This window comes from Ascidiella aspersa, chromosome 1, assembly GCF_963924565.1.
Source record: "Ascidiella aspersa chromosome 1, kaAscAspe10.2, whole genome shotgun sequence".
NCBI classification, from domain to species: Eukaryota; Metazoa; Chordata; class Ascidiacea; order Phlebobranchia; family Ascidiidae; genus Ascidiella; species Ascidiella aspersa.
The window spans coordinates 11,682,690-11,699,319 of record NC_139447.1 but is presented as its reverse complement, the minus strand read 5'-3'; the positions used below and the strand labels follow the sequence as shown (position 1 = coordinate 11,699,319).

Below are 16,630 nucleotides of genomic sequence, written 5' to 3'. Positions count from 1 at the left end.
TGAAGTCCAGCAGAGTCTAAATCTACCCCAGGGTCGGATTTGGGAACTTTGTTTGGCGAAAATTGCGTAAAAAATCAGGAAATGACATAGGAAAGTCAAGTCATAACGTGATGTCATAAAATAAATCATCGTAAAAATATTGGTGTTTTCGAGCAAACATGCCGAAATGTGCAATTAAAGCTAAGTGTTATCGCGAGAATTTTGCTTATTGACATTTGTTTGTTCCGGGGTCTCCAAACTATGGCCCGCTGGCAAAACCTGACCCGCGGCTTTTATTTCTTAATAATAAAAGTATGTAGCCTACAGTTAAAATGCTGTCGAATACAATTCAAACTAAATCACTTTTTATTGCACAGTTATTTATATTTCCTTCGATCAACGATAACTAAGATTGATTAAAAATATTGTATCCGGCCCGCGATCGTAAAGCCTTACAGTTATCCGGCCCGCGATGGTCAGGCCTTACAGTTATCTGCCGAATTTTGCACGGTCCTTTGGGCTCTGTCTGTCTCCCTAATATGAGCCACGTTGCGCTGTCTGTGTCTCCCTAAATCGCGCACATGCTGACGACCGACTGCCGACTCACAAACTTTCCATTTTATTATGTTTAGATTGTTCCTATTCGCGCAAAACCTACTAGCGACGTTACAAATTTGTTCAAATTCGCTGCGAAGGGCAAGAAAGGCGTGCTCTACTTTTAGATAGTGAACAAAACGACTTTTTTCATGCTGATGGTTTCACCGTAAAAAGTAAACAGGTATTTAGTGCTCTTTGTTTGTAAAGACTTATCTGAAATAGTCGAAGCGAAAGCATATACACAATGCGTTCATCAAAATTGTCTATATCATTGTTTCCCAACCTTTATGCTCTCATAAAGTTAAACCAGAGTCAATAAAATACACAATTCAAATTCGAAAAATATCTAGACGAATTGTATCAAAATTTGGCTAAAATGTCCGGATTTATTTATTTTTATTAGACCAGTAGTACTCAAAGAGAGCAACTTGGATCCCTTAGGAATTTTTTTTTTTAATTAGGCTAATAAATTTGTCCAGGGGAAGAATTGGGGAGGAAAAATGCATTAAAAAAAGTTATTTAATCAGTTACCGTATATGTAATGAAAAGGTTATTGAACTGTAATGATTACCGTTGAAAAAGGTCGATTAGGCCTCCAATCTAAGTTGTTTATTCAAAGTTAATTAATATTCTATTGTTTCTTCATAGTTACATATTACTCTTTTGTTTATTCACAGTTACATATTAGTCTATTGTTTCTTCACAGTAACAGCCATTAAATAAATATAGCTTACATCAATGCAGGCCATTTTTCCAGGTATATAAAATGATTACCTACGTCACACGCTAAAACAAACTCAACGTTTAGAGGATTAGCGCATCCAAGTCTTGGCTTTTTGCGCAGCTATGTCTATTGCAGATTTACATAATTTTTTTTTATCTTGTCGACTCTTTCTTTTGGGTTTGGCTTTCTGTCAACAAGATACATCGAAGTAATAAATAATAACAAGAGGAAGAATACTTCGTGTTATTTTCTGGGGAGAAATCGACAAGTGTTCGGGCTTGTAAAGGCGGAATATCAAAACAATTAGAAACCGCTGTATTAGACAATGTTTGACTGAAGCCAAGCTTGATCCAATAATTAAGAAGTGTACTGGTGACGTCATAAACACGTCTGGTTCACTGCAGCAAGAGCCACATAAACACAAATATTAGACTGGCGGTTGCTTTTGCTCCTCCTAAAACGCTAAAATTTTAGTTCGTAATTCTTATAATGTATTTCGTTATATACTACACGGCGACCCACCCCCCAGACAACCCCTCATGACCCCTTTCGTGACCCTCAGGTTCGGAGCAACTGGTCTATCTATATATAGTAGGGTTAGTCGATGCCGTGTGTGTGTGTACTGCCCTTTGAAACTTTATACTTTAACCTAATAAGAAAACGTTTCAAAAATATTTTAAAAACAACAAGTGTGGTGGGTGAAATACGAAGCGATACAAGATCTTCTGATTTTCAACGTTTTAGTGCTTGATATGGATATTCCATGATACCAAGATATTGTTTTGTTTTACTTTGCATATTGTTTTGTTGTTTTAACGTTAAATTTTTCAGTTGTTTTTAATTGTTAGTGGCACAAATAACTTTATAATAGAATGTAGCTGTTAATTTGGCGACCAACGTTTGGTTTTGGGTGAAATATATATTATCCACTTACTTTTTTTGTCCACCAATGGTGGACTCAACTATAAGGAAAGGAAAAAGTAAAGTAAAGGAAGAATTTTATTGGTAGTTGCTTGCGTTTTCCCATTAGCCAAGAAGAAGGCCGGAGAGGTCTGAAAAAGTCAGTATGGTCAAGAAGCCAGTCTTTTTGGCAAACGAAAACGACCACACTATGGGGAGCAGGTGCTGCCACGAAGGCAGGGTCCCAGTTAGAACTGCACATGGCAGTATAGCAGTGTTTCTCAACCTTTTTTACTTGGGAGCGCACCTTGCGGAGACATATGAAAACCTGGCGGCGCACCTTGCGAGCGAAGCGAGCGCGAAATTTTTGAGGTGTACCGGTATTTGTTTCAAATAGGTGTCAATTTTCATTATATAGGCTTTATAATTGCAAATCTTTAAAAGATCTTCAGCCTTGAGACCAAAATTGGAACTACATCAACTTCGGAACAAAATACAGTTAGGAATAAGGCGTAAATAGGACTAATACCTAATAGTCGTAATAATGACGAAATCGGAATCCGACCTAAATGGCAAAAATAAGGCCTATACCACCTTTTATCTAACCCTAAACCCCACCCATAACTATCATTAACTTGATAATTTCAACCCTAACCCAATTGAAGCCAAAACATGGGCGAAAAATCCGGGGCCAAAATAGCGGCGCCCAAATGGCGACAACAAACGGCCAATGTCAGACAAGTGGCCCCTAAACATCCCATACCCTTTCCCTACAGTCTTAGCGTTATTTTGTCTATTAAAGTCTTATTTAGATTAATTTGGGACTTATTTTGACATGTTTAGGCCTTATCTAGACTATTTTAGATCTTATTCTGTCGATTACTGCGAATTTGGCGTTATTATGTCGGTGGTCTTAATACTATGGTATTATAGATTATCTAATTAAGATATTGCCACTTTGTAGGTCTTGTTACGTTTTGGAAGTAGGCCTACTGTGAAATCAATGAGCTAAGCTTAATGGGAAAGTAAAATATATATATATATGTTAAACATATTAATTTTTTTGGGGGGCTCGCGGCGCACCTGGTAGCCTTCCACAGCGTACCAGTGCGCCGCGGCGCACCGGTTGAGAATCGCTGCAGTATAGGGACAAAAAAAATTTGTTATGTTGGTTGTTGTATGTATTAGTTTATCACCCGAAAAACCCAGAGAGAAAAAATGCGGAATTCCACTCGAACTTGGTAAGGTTTGGCAGAAGCTTAACTTATTTTTTTCAAACATAATTTCCTGGGCCTGAAAATGAGGTGTTTCAATTCAACACGCAAAAAGGCTTTGGCAAAGCACCCGTCTACAACGGTGAAAGATAAGCAGATTGTTTGTTGCTTTTCCCTGCTGTTCAACATTCGAAAGGAAACCGCCATAAATCAACCACTGTGTTGTACGAACTGTGCGTTTCCTGTTCATGCCAAGTGTTATACAAAACGTTATAGATTACCAAGTCAACATTTGTTTAATCCATATGATTGTCCCCAATGCACTTCATATTTTGTTGGCAGGAGAAATTGCTATACTAAAATAACATATATTGTGAGTTGGAATAAGGTAAAATTTCTTGGAATTATATACACTCTTACGGGTTTAATTTCAAGTGTTGGTATACTGCTGGAATCGTTTTGTGTTACTTTTCTGTGCCAGGGATTTACAGATATTAATTTAGAGAGTTTGCGAAAGTTTGGTAGGGAATTTAGAGAGGTTAGGGAGATGAGAGATTATAAAGATTTCTACAGATTTGTAATATTGATAAGATTTTAAGATATTTAAGCAACTTTAAATTGGCTTTTAAGATATTTAAGTAACTTGTGATAATACAGGGCTTTAAAGATATTTAAGTCAAAGGTGTTTGTCAAAATGTACATTTTAAATAATGAAAACAAACAAACGATTTTAAAAAGTATCAAACTGGTCTAAACTGATGGTCATCAGTAGGAGTATTTCTTATCATAATGTGGCTCGCTTTTCAGATTTTACTTCAAAAATGTTAAAGATTAACAGAGACTAACTATTACCACCACAGTCGTTTTTTTTTCTGTTTTGCTTGACCTGAAAATATACAGTGCTGCGGGAATTTAGTGTTTTCCTTAAAATTAAAATAAAAATCATAAGCTTGATGTTTTGTGTCGATTCCAGTTTTTGTATGTGAATGACCGTCGTCAAGTCTAGTCGAGCTTTTATGCACTAGACTGAATTCCAGTTCTAGACTGAAGTCCAGCAGAGTCTAAATCTACCCCAGGTCGGATTTGGGAACTTTGTTTGGCGAAAAGTGCGTAAAAAATCAGGAAATGACATAAGAAAGTCAAGTCATAACGTGATGTCATAAAATAAATCATCGTAAAAATATTGGTGTTTTCGAGCAAACATGCCTAAATGTGCAATTAAAGCTAAGCGTTATCGCGAGAATTTGCTTATCGAGTTTCAATTTGGCACAGATTGCACTTGTTTGTTCAGGGGTCTCCAAACTACGGCCCGCTGGCAAAACCTGACCCGCGGCTTTTATTTATTAATAAAGAAAGTATGTAGCCTACAATTGAAATGTTGTCGAATACAATTCAAACTAAATCTATTGCACAGTTATTTGTATTTCCTTCGATTAACGATAACTAAGATTGATTAAAAATATTGTATCAGGCCCGCCTTTACAGTTATCCGGCCCGCGATGGTCAGGCCTTATAGTAATCTGGTCCTTCATTACAAACGTTTGGTGACTCCTAGCTGGTTTAGTTTCAGACAGGGCAACATGCCGAATTTTGCACGGCGCCTTTGGGCTGGCTGAAGAGATGTAAAAGGCCCTGTTTAATACAAATATCATAATGTTTCCACGTGTTTAACAAAAAACTAAAATAAAACGTTTGTAGCATTAAGTTTGGAGGTTGTAAAAAGAATATCAGAGCACATACCAAAGTATAGGTAGCATTTTGAACGTTTCGAATAACTGTTAATTCTTTTTCAACATTGTCAAGAGATAATCGAAATGTTACCTACTTTGATATGGCCTTAGATTTTCTTACTACGTTTAAAAGTTTCGTGTAAAGGGAATTTCCTGATTTTGGCAAAGTTAGCGTCGTAACTTAGGGGTATCTGCGGGGCCCCTAAAAGTGGTAGGAAATAAGTTCACCCGAAGCGCAACAAATGTTTGTAGTTTCATGTATAGTTAAACGTAGCAGGACAAATAGTAGTCATTTATAGTGTGATTCGTTTCCTACAAAGAAAAGATTTCCAAAACGAAATCAATGGGTCCTACACTATGAAATCCCCATATCTGACGTTTCATTCCCATAACTATACACGATATTTTTGGTAAAAAGTACAGCAATATAAAATGATACCAAAAGACGCCACTACTTATAACACAAAGACCAAATATGCAGAACTAAAAAAATTAAAAAATGCTTTACCTTTGTATCTGTAGTGTTTTTTTCTAGTCGACGATGCCTTATCGTTATCAGGTCCGATCGGAAGCAAGTGAGTTGTTCTCCTCACAGTCATGACCAGATTGCCCGCTTTGCGTTATTTGCTCGAACGCATTGTGTAATGGTTGGCAAATTAAAAACCGCTACGAGACTGGCGTTGTGTTCGCCGGACGTTAAGCATACGACGACTGTTTGCACGTTTGCATATGGAATGTTTTATAAGCCGTTCCGCGGTGTTTGCTTTTATCACGACGACTGCGAGACGCGAAACGGCCCTTAGAAAAGCGCGAGATTGTCCGGATTGCAAATAACCGCTATATCTACGCTGTCTACTTGCCTATAGGTGGACTCGTTAGCTATTAAAGGATTCAGGTATTAGACAGAGGTAAATAGCCTAAGCTTGGATTTTGCTTTGAGTACAGTAAAGACTGGTCGCATGTGCAGCGTAGAAAACAAACAGAATTGATTAATTTAACTGTTAGCGGTTAGTGAAATTTTCTTTAAACAGTTGGAAAAATAACGAAATGTAACACGTTTAACTCTATTAAAAGGTCGCAACCTAATATGCTTGATGCTTTCTAAACACAGGAACTTCTGTTTAAAACGGGATATTCATATACTAAAAAATGACAACTTAAATATCGAGAAAGTAACAGCAGTTTCAATGTTTACCAATTGCAAACATTACAGATAGGGAAACAAGTAATGGGAAAAAAGCATAGCGGTTAATATCAATGTCCAAATGTCGATTAAAGTAGACTCTTAAAACTATAATTTAGTCCTGAAGCAAATTAGCTAGAAATGATGTTGACGTTAAGTAAAAATCAATTTATAGAGTTGTCAGGGGTATGAACAGGATGATTAACAACATATTTTAGCTAAAAACGCATATCTCTTTCTTAACTGCACATTGTTTTAAATTCAATTAACAGTTTTTAAATTTTAAATAGATTCTCCTTTAAATTTGCCTAAGCGCCTAATAAATACAAAAAAATCAACATGGCGGAAAGCGGCCAGGGAAAAATAACAAGGAACCTTATGTTGGCAACTTCCATGGCTGTCCTGGGATCAACGTTTCAGTTTGGCTACAACACCGGTGTTATTAACGCACCCCAGGTCATTATTGAGGAGTTCTACAACACGACTTTCATCTTAAGGTACAGTTTTGACGTTTAGTACTGTTATAATGACTTAAGTCAATGACTTAAATGAATTGCCTATAAACTAAGTTTTTTGGTCAAAATGACTTGACTTATGTATTTTGGATTAAAAACTTGTCTTGAACGAGTCATTAACGCAAACGCCTTGCATATTTAATCAATTTAATCAACAAAGAAAACGTGCGCTGATTCAGTTAAAATTTGTAGATCTTGTTTGCTTTATTGGTTTGTTTATTCACGAAATTTGCAAATCAAGTTGTACGTTAACGCAATATAAATCTTGGTTACGTAATTTACGTAAAATCTTACGTAATTAAGAATTTGATACTACTGACGTGTTTTCGTTAGGGTGAACTTTGCCACACATAGTTTTGGCTGTGTTAAAAAGTTTATCTAAATAATGAAAAGTTAAAAAAAAAACTCTAAACCTTCTAAAAAACATTGTTAAGGTTTGGTCATCCGATTTCGCAGTCGACAATTGATCTGCTTTGGGGCTTCACCGTGGCCATTTTTGCCGTCGGTGGGATGGTCGGTTCACTATGCTCAGCTCCTGCGGCCCAACGACTTGGACTCAAAGGCTCGATGTTGTACAACAACGTCCTTGCCCTGGTGGCCGCCATGATGCTCGGTTTTCCCTACCTGGCAAATTCGTTCGAAATGCTGATAATAGGTGATTAGTGAATTTTATGCCCTCTTCTTAACTTTCTGAGTTTGGAACTCCAACATAGCATACACACTTATCGTTTAAATATAAATGAGACACAAACTGAAAATTGGATCGCGTTTATGTGTGTTTGTGAACATGTGTAAGAGCGTACAACCAAAGGTAAAATCTAAACCAAAGAATAAATAGTATAAACATTTTTTTTGATGTTTAGAATTCCCCCCTCAAAAATTGATGAAAAGTCGACACTTGACTAAATTTAAAAGTCATATACAAAGACTTTGGATAAATTTACTTTTCAGTTAACTATACGATAGGCAACAAATGTCAGCCTAAAATTTATCCACATGTCTATTTAATTTATTACGACATTTTAAATCGACAAAAAGCAAACGAAAAGTTATATTTACTCTGCAATTGAAAATTTTGAATTTAGATAAGGGCCGTCTTTTATTGCGTATACAAATGAAGCCACATTTGTCTTGAAACGTAGTTGCCTTTGAAAATTTATAGTTGCCTAAAGAAAACGCTAACTATACTTTTAATTGACAGATTGTAATCTCCATTTGGTCAATTATGGTAGAAAAACAGCACTTAAAAAGTTTCTGCGCAAAATTTATTCGGCAGCCGTGTAGTCTAAAGTAAATTATACATCTCAATGCTAGTAAAGAAATACACCAAAAAATGCCGTTATACAAGCTCTGCGCAAGATATAAAAAGCGATTTTTCAGGAAATGGTTTCATTTGTCCAATTTCTTTGTTGTGGTCTGCATTATAAAAAGGGACAAACTTAAAAGCGATGTTTAAACAGCGTGCTGTTCGTATTCTTTAGGTCGATTCCTCATCGGGCTTAACAACGGCATCAACATGGGAATAGCGCCGATGTACTTGACCGAGATCGCGCCGGTTAAGTACAGAGGCATGTTTGGAACCCTAGGTCAGTTGGGCATCGTCACTTCTCTTCTGATCTCCCAGGTAAGAAAGTCTCTCTCACTCGCAATTCGACCATGCTTATAGGGTGCTAAAAATCATTCAGCCAAAGGCAATTGCCAGCAGTGGATTTAACCCTATTGGCGACACCTAAAACTATAGTTGTGCGAGCCCAGTTTGGCAAGCTCTTGATTAGCCGTAATTGCACTAATCGGGGTTTCACAACTTATTGGTTCTTTAAAGCGAGCAAATTTTTAATAAAGTTTAAAATCTCCACCTAATTTAAGCCCATACTGCGCTGTTCTCAATGCACGCAGAGCTTTAGTTGTCCCGTACCAAGTCCTATATTAAAATCAACTTTAAAATGCTTGAGCACATACACAGCGCAGCGCAGCGCAGCGCTCTGGCCACACAGTTTGCAAACTTGGCAAGAAAGGCCATTTATGAAAATCATTTCTATTCATCAAGGTCCTTTCATTCGTGTTGATACAACCACGTGGTATAACATTTTCCAGTACTTTTACCTAATATTTAATTGTAATTGGATCTGCGAATCCAGCACTGTGTTGATACTGGATTGCTTTTAGAAAGGTATATTAGGCCTATATATTTTTATTTTTTTGCAGATTCTCGGCTTGCAGTGGCTTTTAGGCACAAGCACCCTTTGGCCGGTTCTCTTTAGCCTTACCAGCGTGTTCGCAGTTTTTCAGCTTTCTGTTATCACATTTTGCCCTGAAAGTCCCAGGTAAATATTTGGGATCGGTGGTATGTGAAAAACACATGGCTTTAACTTTCGAAAGAACGGTTACCAACCTACCAACCGCTTTACCGTAAAGCTGGTTCGACAAATAATCACACTAGGAAAGGACTTTGCTGCCTTCAACTAATGCATACGTTAATCACATTAAAGGACTTTTTTAAATAAATCCTTTCATTTTCACTGTCAAATATCCTAGCCTAATATCTGTTGACTCGATTCTTTAAAATAAATGGGAGTTTGGCGGAACACGTTATTTTGTTTACGGGGCATAGTAAAACGTGACTCTATAAAATAAGGCTCGTGGTCAAATATACAACGTAAATGCAGCATAAATACTTTTAAAGAGGCAAAGTCCTTCGTCTTCTAAAAGTTAGCAAACACACGAAAGATGCACGAGTTCTTATTTTAATATTTTACAAAACACGATAGGACATACTAAAAGAAAACGAGTTTTGTTTGAATGTTTTAAAATTGAAAACATCTTAAGCACACAAAAAATGGCACTGATGTTTATCCTAAAAAAATAAAAAAAATAAACGTACGAGTCGCATAAAACTAGTTGAGCCGCATGCGGCAGGTGAGCCGCGGTTTGGCCACGCCTGGAAAAGTACATTCACCACCAGAATAACAAGTTAAGACGGCCTTAAACACAGATTAGTTAAATTGGCTATTACCAAAAAAGTGCTTTATCATATGAGATAATCGAGTAAACTCCGGTGGCTAACAATGGTCGGCGCATAAAAGTACATAAGCTTTTACTTTGGTGCGAATCGCAGAACCCCATGTATGCTTTAATCTTCTCTAGAATACATCATGTTGAGTTTGTCAGGTAAAAAAACAAGCTCGACTAGTGTAATCGAGTGTCGACTGAATCACTAACACCAAGGTTTTTTACTGTTAGAGGTTGGCGAAGTATTTTGTTGTATATTTGTCTCCGAACAATAATCTCGACTGTTAGCTTTAATCTTTTTTCTTTTGGTTTCTAATACTTGGTATTTCCTCGTCCACTGTGTTTACAGTTGTTAAACATTGACAAGCTTACTAGAATCAACTAAAAACAACATTGTCACTGATTGCAATGGCATCACTTCAGCAACCTTATCAAAAACAAACAAAACGAGTTTTTTAACTTTTAAAAATAGGCAAGTGTTTTTTTCCGTCAGACATATAAAACCAATTTGTGAAGCTGACGGCGTTTAGGTTGAAATACTCACACATATATAAATATTTTATTTAAGGAAACGTGTTGCTGTATTCAGAAAAGTCCCGTTTAAGATTGTTCAGGGTGTCTTGTGACCGTTTACACAAGTTGTTATTCAAGACAATTTGGAATGTGCAATGTCATACCTGGTGATATTGCACATTTTGGAAGGACTTTCGGAAGCATTTATGTGTAGTGACACTACTGAGACTGACTAATTCTGTCAATAATCAATGACTTGCTTATATAACCATTGGCCGATAAATATATTTGCTCGACCGGGTACTTATGACGTAAAAGAACGTCCTTGAAATGTGGGGCAAATGTTTGTTATCCAACCTTAAACAACAATCGTTTGATTCCGTTTATTTAAAAGATTCGTTACGCGAGCATTTTTTGCGGGTTTGAACACAGTGTGATATTGCATTCATTTAAAAAGTTGACCACTTTGCTTAAACCTTTAGCATAGCCAAGTAATATTTTTTTAAATGAAGTTGTTCTCGTGCTTTTTAAGTAACTGTGTAACTACGCAAAAATGGCTAATGAACAAATTTACAATAGTTCACAATACAAAACGATTTTAATTAAAAGCCTTGCTTTTACCTTTAGATTAAAGCATTTGACAATATGTTCACAGGTACCTCTTGATCGCTCAGAAGCGAGAAAGCGAGGCACTGGCTTCTCTACAGTGGTTGCGCGGGGAGGGCTACGACGCAAAAAAAGAACTGGAAGGCATCAAACAAGAACATTTCTCTTCCCAGAATGAAGAAAAACCAAGTAAATGACATTTATGTAACTTAAGTTAGACTTTTTTACGTGTGTGGGTGTCAGTGTTGCAATGACTTAAGTTATTGACTCTATTTAAGTGCTCTTAAGCCAATGTTTTCAAATAGACGTACGTACGTCTTTTATAGAAATGACTTGACTTGGACTCAAATCATTAAGTTAAATGAATTGTTAAAATTAAGAGTTTCCATTTAACATTTTAAGTTTTGCAAATAAAACGATAAGATTGCTACATGTTGTTGTTTGTAATTTTTGTGTCGAATTATTGCCTCGCATGAAGTTACCAATTGGTTTCTTGTTCTATTGTTATATCAAGAATTTGACTTATTGATGACTTTGTTTAGTAATGACTGAACTGGGACTCGACTTGGGTAACTGGTGACTTGGATTTGACTTGCTACTTTATGAAAAGGCTTGACTCATTTCAAACTTAAGTCATTTTATAATGACTTGTTTGTAACACTGGTGTGTGTGCATGTGTGTGCTTGTGTGTGCGTGTGTGTATGTGTGTGCGCGCGCGTGTACGCGCGTGTGTTTGTTTTGTGTACCATTTTATACTGTCGCAAGCAACATACATACTTGGTCCATTTTATCCAAAACGTAATTACCCAGGATTGTTGCATTCGCAGAAATCGTGGAATACTTTACCAAATCATATCTCCGTCGCCCCCTTCTCATCGCTGTCGTCATGCAACTCTCCCAGCAACTCTCGGGCATCAACGCCGTGTTTTACTATTCGACCGACATCTTTGTAGCGGCGGGAATTCCGCAGGAATACTCGTATGTAAAAAAACTCTTAATTGTTTTGTATACTTGTTATGCATCCACTTTATATTTATTCTACAGTTTCATAATGTAATACGTGCAAAACATATCGCTGGAAATATATTTACTCATACTTCGGTGAAAGGGTATATAAATGACCCCTATTTATTTTTTTATATAAATGACCCCCATTTTTTGGCAGTTTATATCCATAACTATAATCACCATTCGACTCTACGCTATAGTATATAGGCTTGGAAGAAAAATCAGTATATTTTCCAAACAAGAAAAGGGTACATCGACTTTGTATTTATTAGTATGGCGATGATAAAGGTGTCAATCAAGGATTTTGAAATAAACTATGCTGCAAAACTTGAACACCGACCCTATAGCGCAGGGGTTTTAAACTGGGGTCCATGGACCCTTTGGGGGTCCGTGAACTAGTTTTAAGGGGTTCATGTATATTTACGAATAATAAATTTATCAAAGAAAACAGTTTAATTAAAAATTAATCGGTTTTGCACTGAATGCATTAAGACTCCATTTCACTTTCACATTTTTGGACCAAAATTAACAGATATTTAAGGCTATTTGTGTTGTGATTGTGACGTAAATTTATGACGTCATTTTTTCAATTTACCGTGGTCCGCGCGAGGCAAAAAATTGTTTAGGGGTCTGCGGTAAAACAAGTTTAAGAAACCCTGCTATAGCGTCTTCTAACAAACCAAAATCAATCATGATACAATTCCAGCAAATATTTCGCAGGGGTTTGGCGACGGTAGGAGTGGTTGGAGTGGTTAACGTTCTGATGACTCTGGTCAGTGTGGCGCTTATTGAACGAGCCGGTCGCAAAATCCTCCATCTCACTGGCTTGGCGGGAATGTGCGTTTGCGCATGCGGACTTGTGGTACGTTTTATATTGTTTAGCGTATGCAGCTGTCCTTAGTGCATAGCTTTGTTTCTGAAAGTAAGCACCGCAAGGTGGCCTTCATACAAGTTAGAAAATATTTTCCTGCACACAGGCATATAAGGCTTACCATACGTTTCGTCGTGGGCAGTCCTTACATTGCATTAAATGTGAATGTAATTTTTAGGTCACTACAGCGTATACCAGCCCAGTGGTGGGTTGATTGATAGCGCATTAGAAAACACCTATAGTGACTTCGGCTAAATGAACTTTTCGCCTATGGTGAAATCTATTACAGATTTTCATTTGTAATTTATACGATTTGCAAGAAAATTACTTTGTCTACAGTGATGTTTCTCAATATATGAATCGCCACCCAAATCTGGGTCGCCCAACCTCTTTTGTATGAACAGTTTTTGAAAAAATAAAAATAGGCCTAAAAGTGAATTTTCTCGCACATATAAAGACTCCTTAATTCGTCGCAAACCATGGGATACATTTAGTATATTTTACTTGAATATCACTCGAGAAATTGGCAGACAACAACAGGCGTCGGAAAGTTACATGTTTTGTTACGTCACGCTATGACGTGACGTTCAACGGAACTTAATTGCTCGACCTGGTTACTGTTTAAACTTTAAAGCGTCAGAGTTTTAAGCTTACAAAGCATGGTAACCGTACAATTAAATGTATAAGAGGTGTTCTGTGTTGTTGACTTTATTATCTGCTTCTATTTAAAACTTTAGCCACCTCTTCAAGTAAGCAAACAGTTTTTCATATTTATAGTGTTAGAAATGCATGGCCGCTTGCCAACGTTTGAGTAAGTGGGCAATTAATTCCTTGTGCTAAATATAAGCACCTGTAGAACATACTCACCTTACTCTTTCTCGAGTAATGACAGTTATTGAAAGTAATGCTTAATATAGCGCCCTCAACGACGTTAGTTATACACCTAATTGTTTTATGATAAACACTGCCGCTTAGCACCGACCAATTTATAGCAGGCTAGCGGCAGACAGCAGGCCTTTTGCCGCTAATTGGCGAAAGAATTTTTACAATCCCCTGGTGCAAGTCTGACAAGCGTCTGAATGTCAACTTGAAATGTAAAACTGACACTTTACAATGAACGATCGCAAAAATGCACATGTAACTCGAACAGTCGTTTAACCGTCTCTGTCCTGTGGTTTACTTGTGTTTCACAAACAGCTATTAAAGATAAAAATAAATGAATCTAAAAGCTTCTGTACATTCGTCAGCAAGATTATTATTAGTAGTGTTCGAAGATAACACTTTTAACTCGTGCGCTATATCAAAATAGTTTGGATTAAGCTCTGTTATTATCAGGTACCCGAAATGGTTACGCTTATGGTTCTTGAATAGGGTATAGTTCTCTTAAGAAGAAAATGATGAATTTCAATTAATCTTATAGTAGACCTACACAACAATAAGATCAAATTAAGAATAACAATAAGGTCGGAATAAGACCTAAATAAAACTGATTCCTAATAATCAGAATCGGGTCTAAATAGGGAAAATACCTAACCTAACTCTGCCCTCAACAGGGGTAACATTCCGGTGCCGAAATCAGTGGCGCCCCAACGGCGCCGTTCAAACTAGGGCATCCAAACGTCGACAACAAAGCGACCGATACCAGAACGCTGGCTCGCAATCGTTCATTCTTCTTGAATTTAGGACTTAACCGACAAGTTTAGGTCTTGTTCCTAAGATTTTCGGTCGTATGTATTTGTGTATTTGGCCTTATTTCTATGAATAAAATGGCTTTAGAATCTAAATAAATGGTTCAGAACGGTTGAATATGTTCCTGTTCTTTCGAGAAAGTTTTAGAGCTTGGATTAGCCGTCCCTCGTATAACCGAGCTATAATTATTTTTTCATTGATTGACAGGTGCTTCTTAACGTTTCCAAGCCTGACGCGCTGGCCTGGCTCACCGTGATCCCGATCCTACTGTTCGTGGCTTTCTTCCAGACCGGCCCGGGCGCCATCCCCTGGTTCATCACGGCCGAGCTGTTCGACCAGAATTCGCGCCCGACCGCGGTCAGCATCGCCGGCCTGGTCAACTGGCTCGGCAACTTCGCAGTCGCTCTTTCGTAAGTCGACGCTTGTTGAGCCTGTCGGACAGCATGTAGTGGTTTTGTGGTCGCGCCTTTACGCGAGCGCTTGAATGCTGAAATTGTGATGGATGCCTTGGTTTTACAAGCTCATCTTGTCATTTGACGCGCGCTTCTGCAAAGCCCAGGTCGACTTTCGAGAAAAGCCGTTTGCGTTTTGTGTGGATTGGTCGCCTTGGGGGGCAAATAATTTTAATAGTCTTAACGCTGATCAGAATAGCCCCTTATAGTGGAGCATACATGATGTAAAACGAGGGTTAAGTATAGGCGCTGTACCTAAATAAATTTTAGCCTGTGATTTTGGGATAGTTTGCGAATTACTCTGGTATTATACCCACGAAAATTATACTCAACTTGCCTACTACAAAAATTTTGAGGTTAGATATATTTGTTTCTCTTATTTTTCCACAATAAACTTGTTTGATCTTTGTAGAATTTTAAATATAAAGTTGAATTTTGGACAAAAAATTGCAGGCTAGCTAATTGTTTCCCAATTAGTAAAAAGTACAATTTACCTTTAAAAATTGGATTACAGACACAAACCCAATATTAACCACCGCCAATTCGTAACTCAAAAGGTACCCTTCGCTTGACGGCGCCATAGGAGGCTACACGTTCGTCATCTTCGCCGTGCTTCTCGCATTCTTCTGGATCTTCACCTTCTTCGTGGTGCCAGAAACCAAGGGCAAGAGCATCGCGGAAATCACGGCTCTCTTCCGAAAGGAAAAACATCCGCAGGAAGACACCACCTACAAAAATGCCACCGCCCTTTGATACTTCCTATATAGCTATACGGTGATGAGCTGTTGAACTGTAGCATTTCGCACATCACTTTTCAACCAAGCAGTCGGATTTTTACTTTAGGTTCTTTTTTCAATGATTTTCGGGCCTGTTTTGTAGCGTGCATGTATATAGTCAATCGTTACTTAGTGCCATAAGTCCTGCTATTTAGGTAACACTTTGTTTGGAATATTTCAAGGTTTTCTTTTAAGTGAACCATCATGTCTGTAAATGTTGGACTTATATTCCGCCCGTAAAATATTGCATTGCTCGTCTTCTAAGTCCCTTCACGGTGTGTGCCGGCAAAGTTACCCTAAAGGTACGCAAACACTTTAGAAAGTTTTACGATCTTTTTTATTGTTCAGGGTAGTATAGTGTAGCTGTTGTGTCCCTGTTACTTTTACTTTGCTACTGTGTTGAAAAACATAAACGACGCAAACGAATTTCCATTCTTTCATATTTGTGAAAAATACAAAATTAATTCCAAAATTAACCTTCCATTGGCTGATGCACAGTAAGTAAATTAAGTAAAATAAAAGATTACTAAATCCGCCAGGTGTCGCACAAGACTTTATAGTAATTTTTAAACCGGGTTTCCGATCAAAACAACGACCATTAAACTTGAAAAAACGCTTCAGCTTGTTAACTTTTGCCAAAAAAATTAATTATTCAATCAGCGAAGTTTGTTTGATGCTAAAGATAAAAACAAAATAATTCCACGCGGCTTAAATTTTATAATGGCATTGATGTCGTAATGGTATAATAAAGGCGATTAAAGGGCGGAACATGTTGTTTTTAAAAATGTGTAAATCCTTGTTGACTTCGAAAAATGCATTCACAATAGCAGGCACCTTATTCCCACTGAAATCAAATAAATTGTG

At 37.4% G+C, this 16,630-nt stretch overlaps 1 protein-coding gene across 1 annotated transcript; it reads left to right on the top strand.

Annotated features, from left to right (window-relative positions):
* Positions 1–6,666: 6,666 nt before the first annotated feature.
* Positions 6,667–15,743, top strand: LOC146167518 (solute carrier family 2, facilitated glucose transporter member 1-like). Its single transcript, XM_083385904.1, has 9 exons — positions 6,667–6,824; positions 7,277–7,497; positions 8,324–8,466; positions 9,048–9,166; positions 11,020–11,159; positions 11,798–11,948; positions 12,699–12,840; positions 14,746–14,948; positions 15,548–15,743. The coding sequence occupies exons 1-9, from the start codon at positions 6,667–6,669 to the stop codon at positions 15,741–15,743; spliced, it is 1,473 nt and encodes a 490-aa protein (XP_083242030.1).
* The last annotated feature ends 887 nt before the right edge of the window (positions 15,744–16,630 follow it).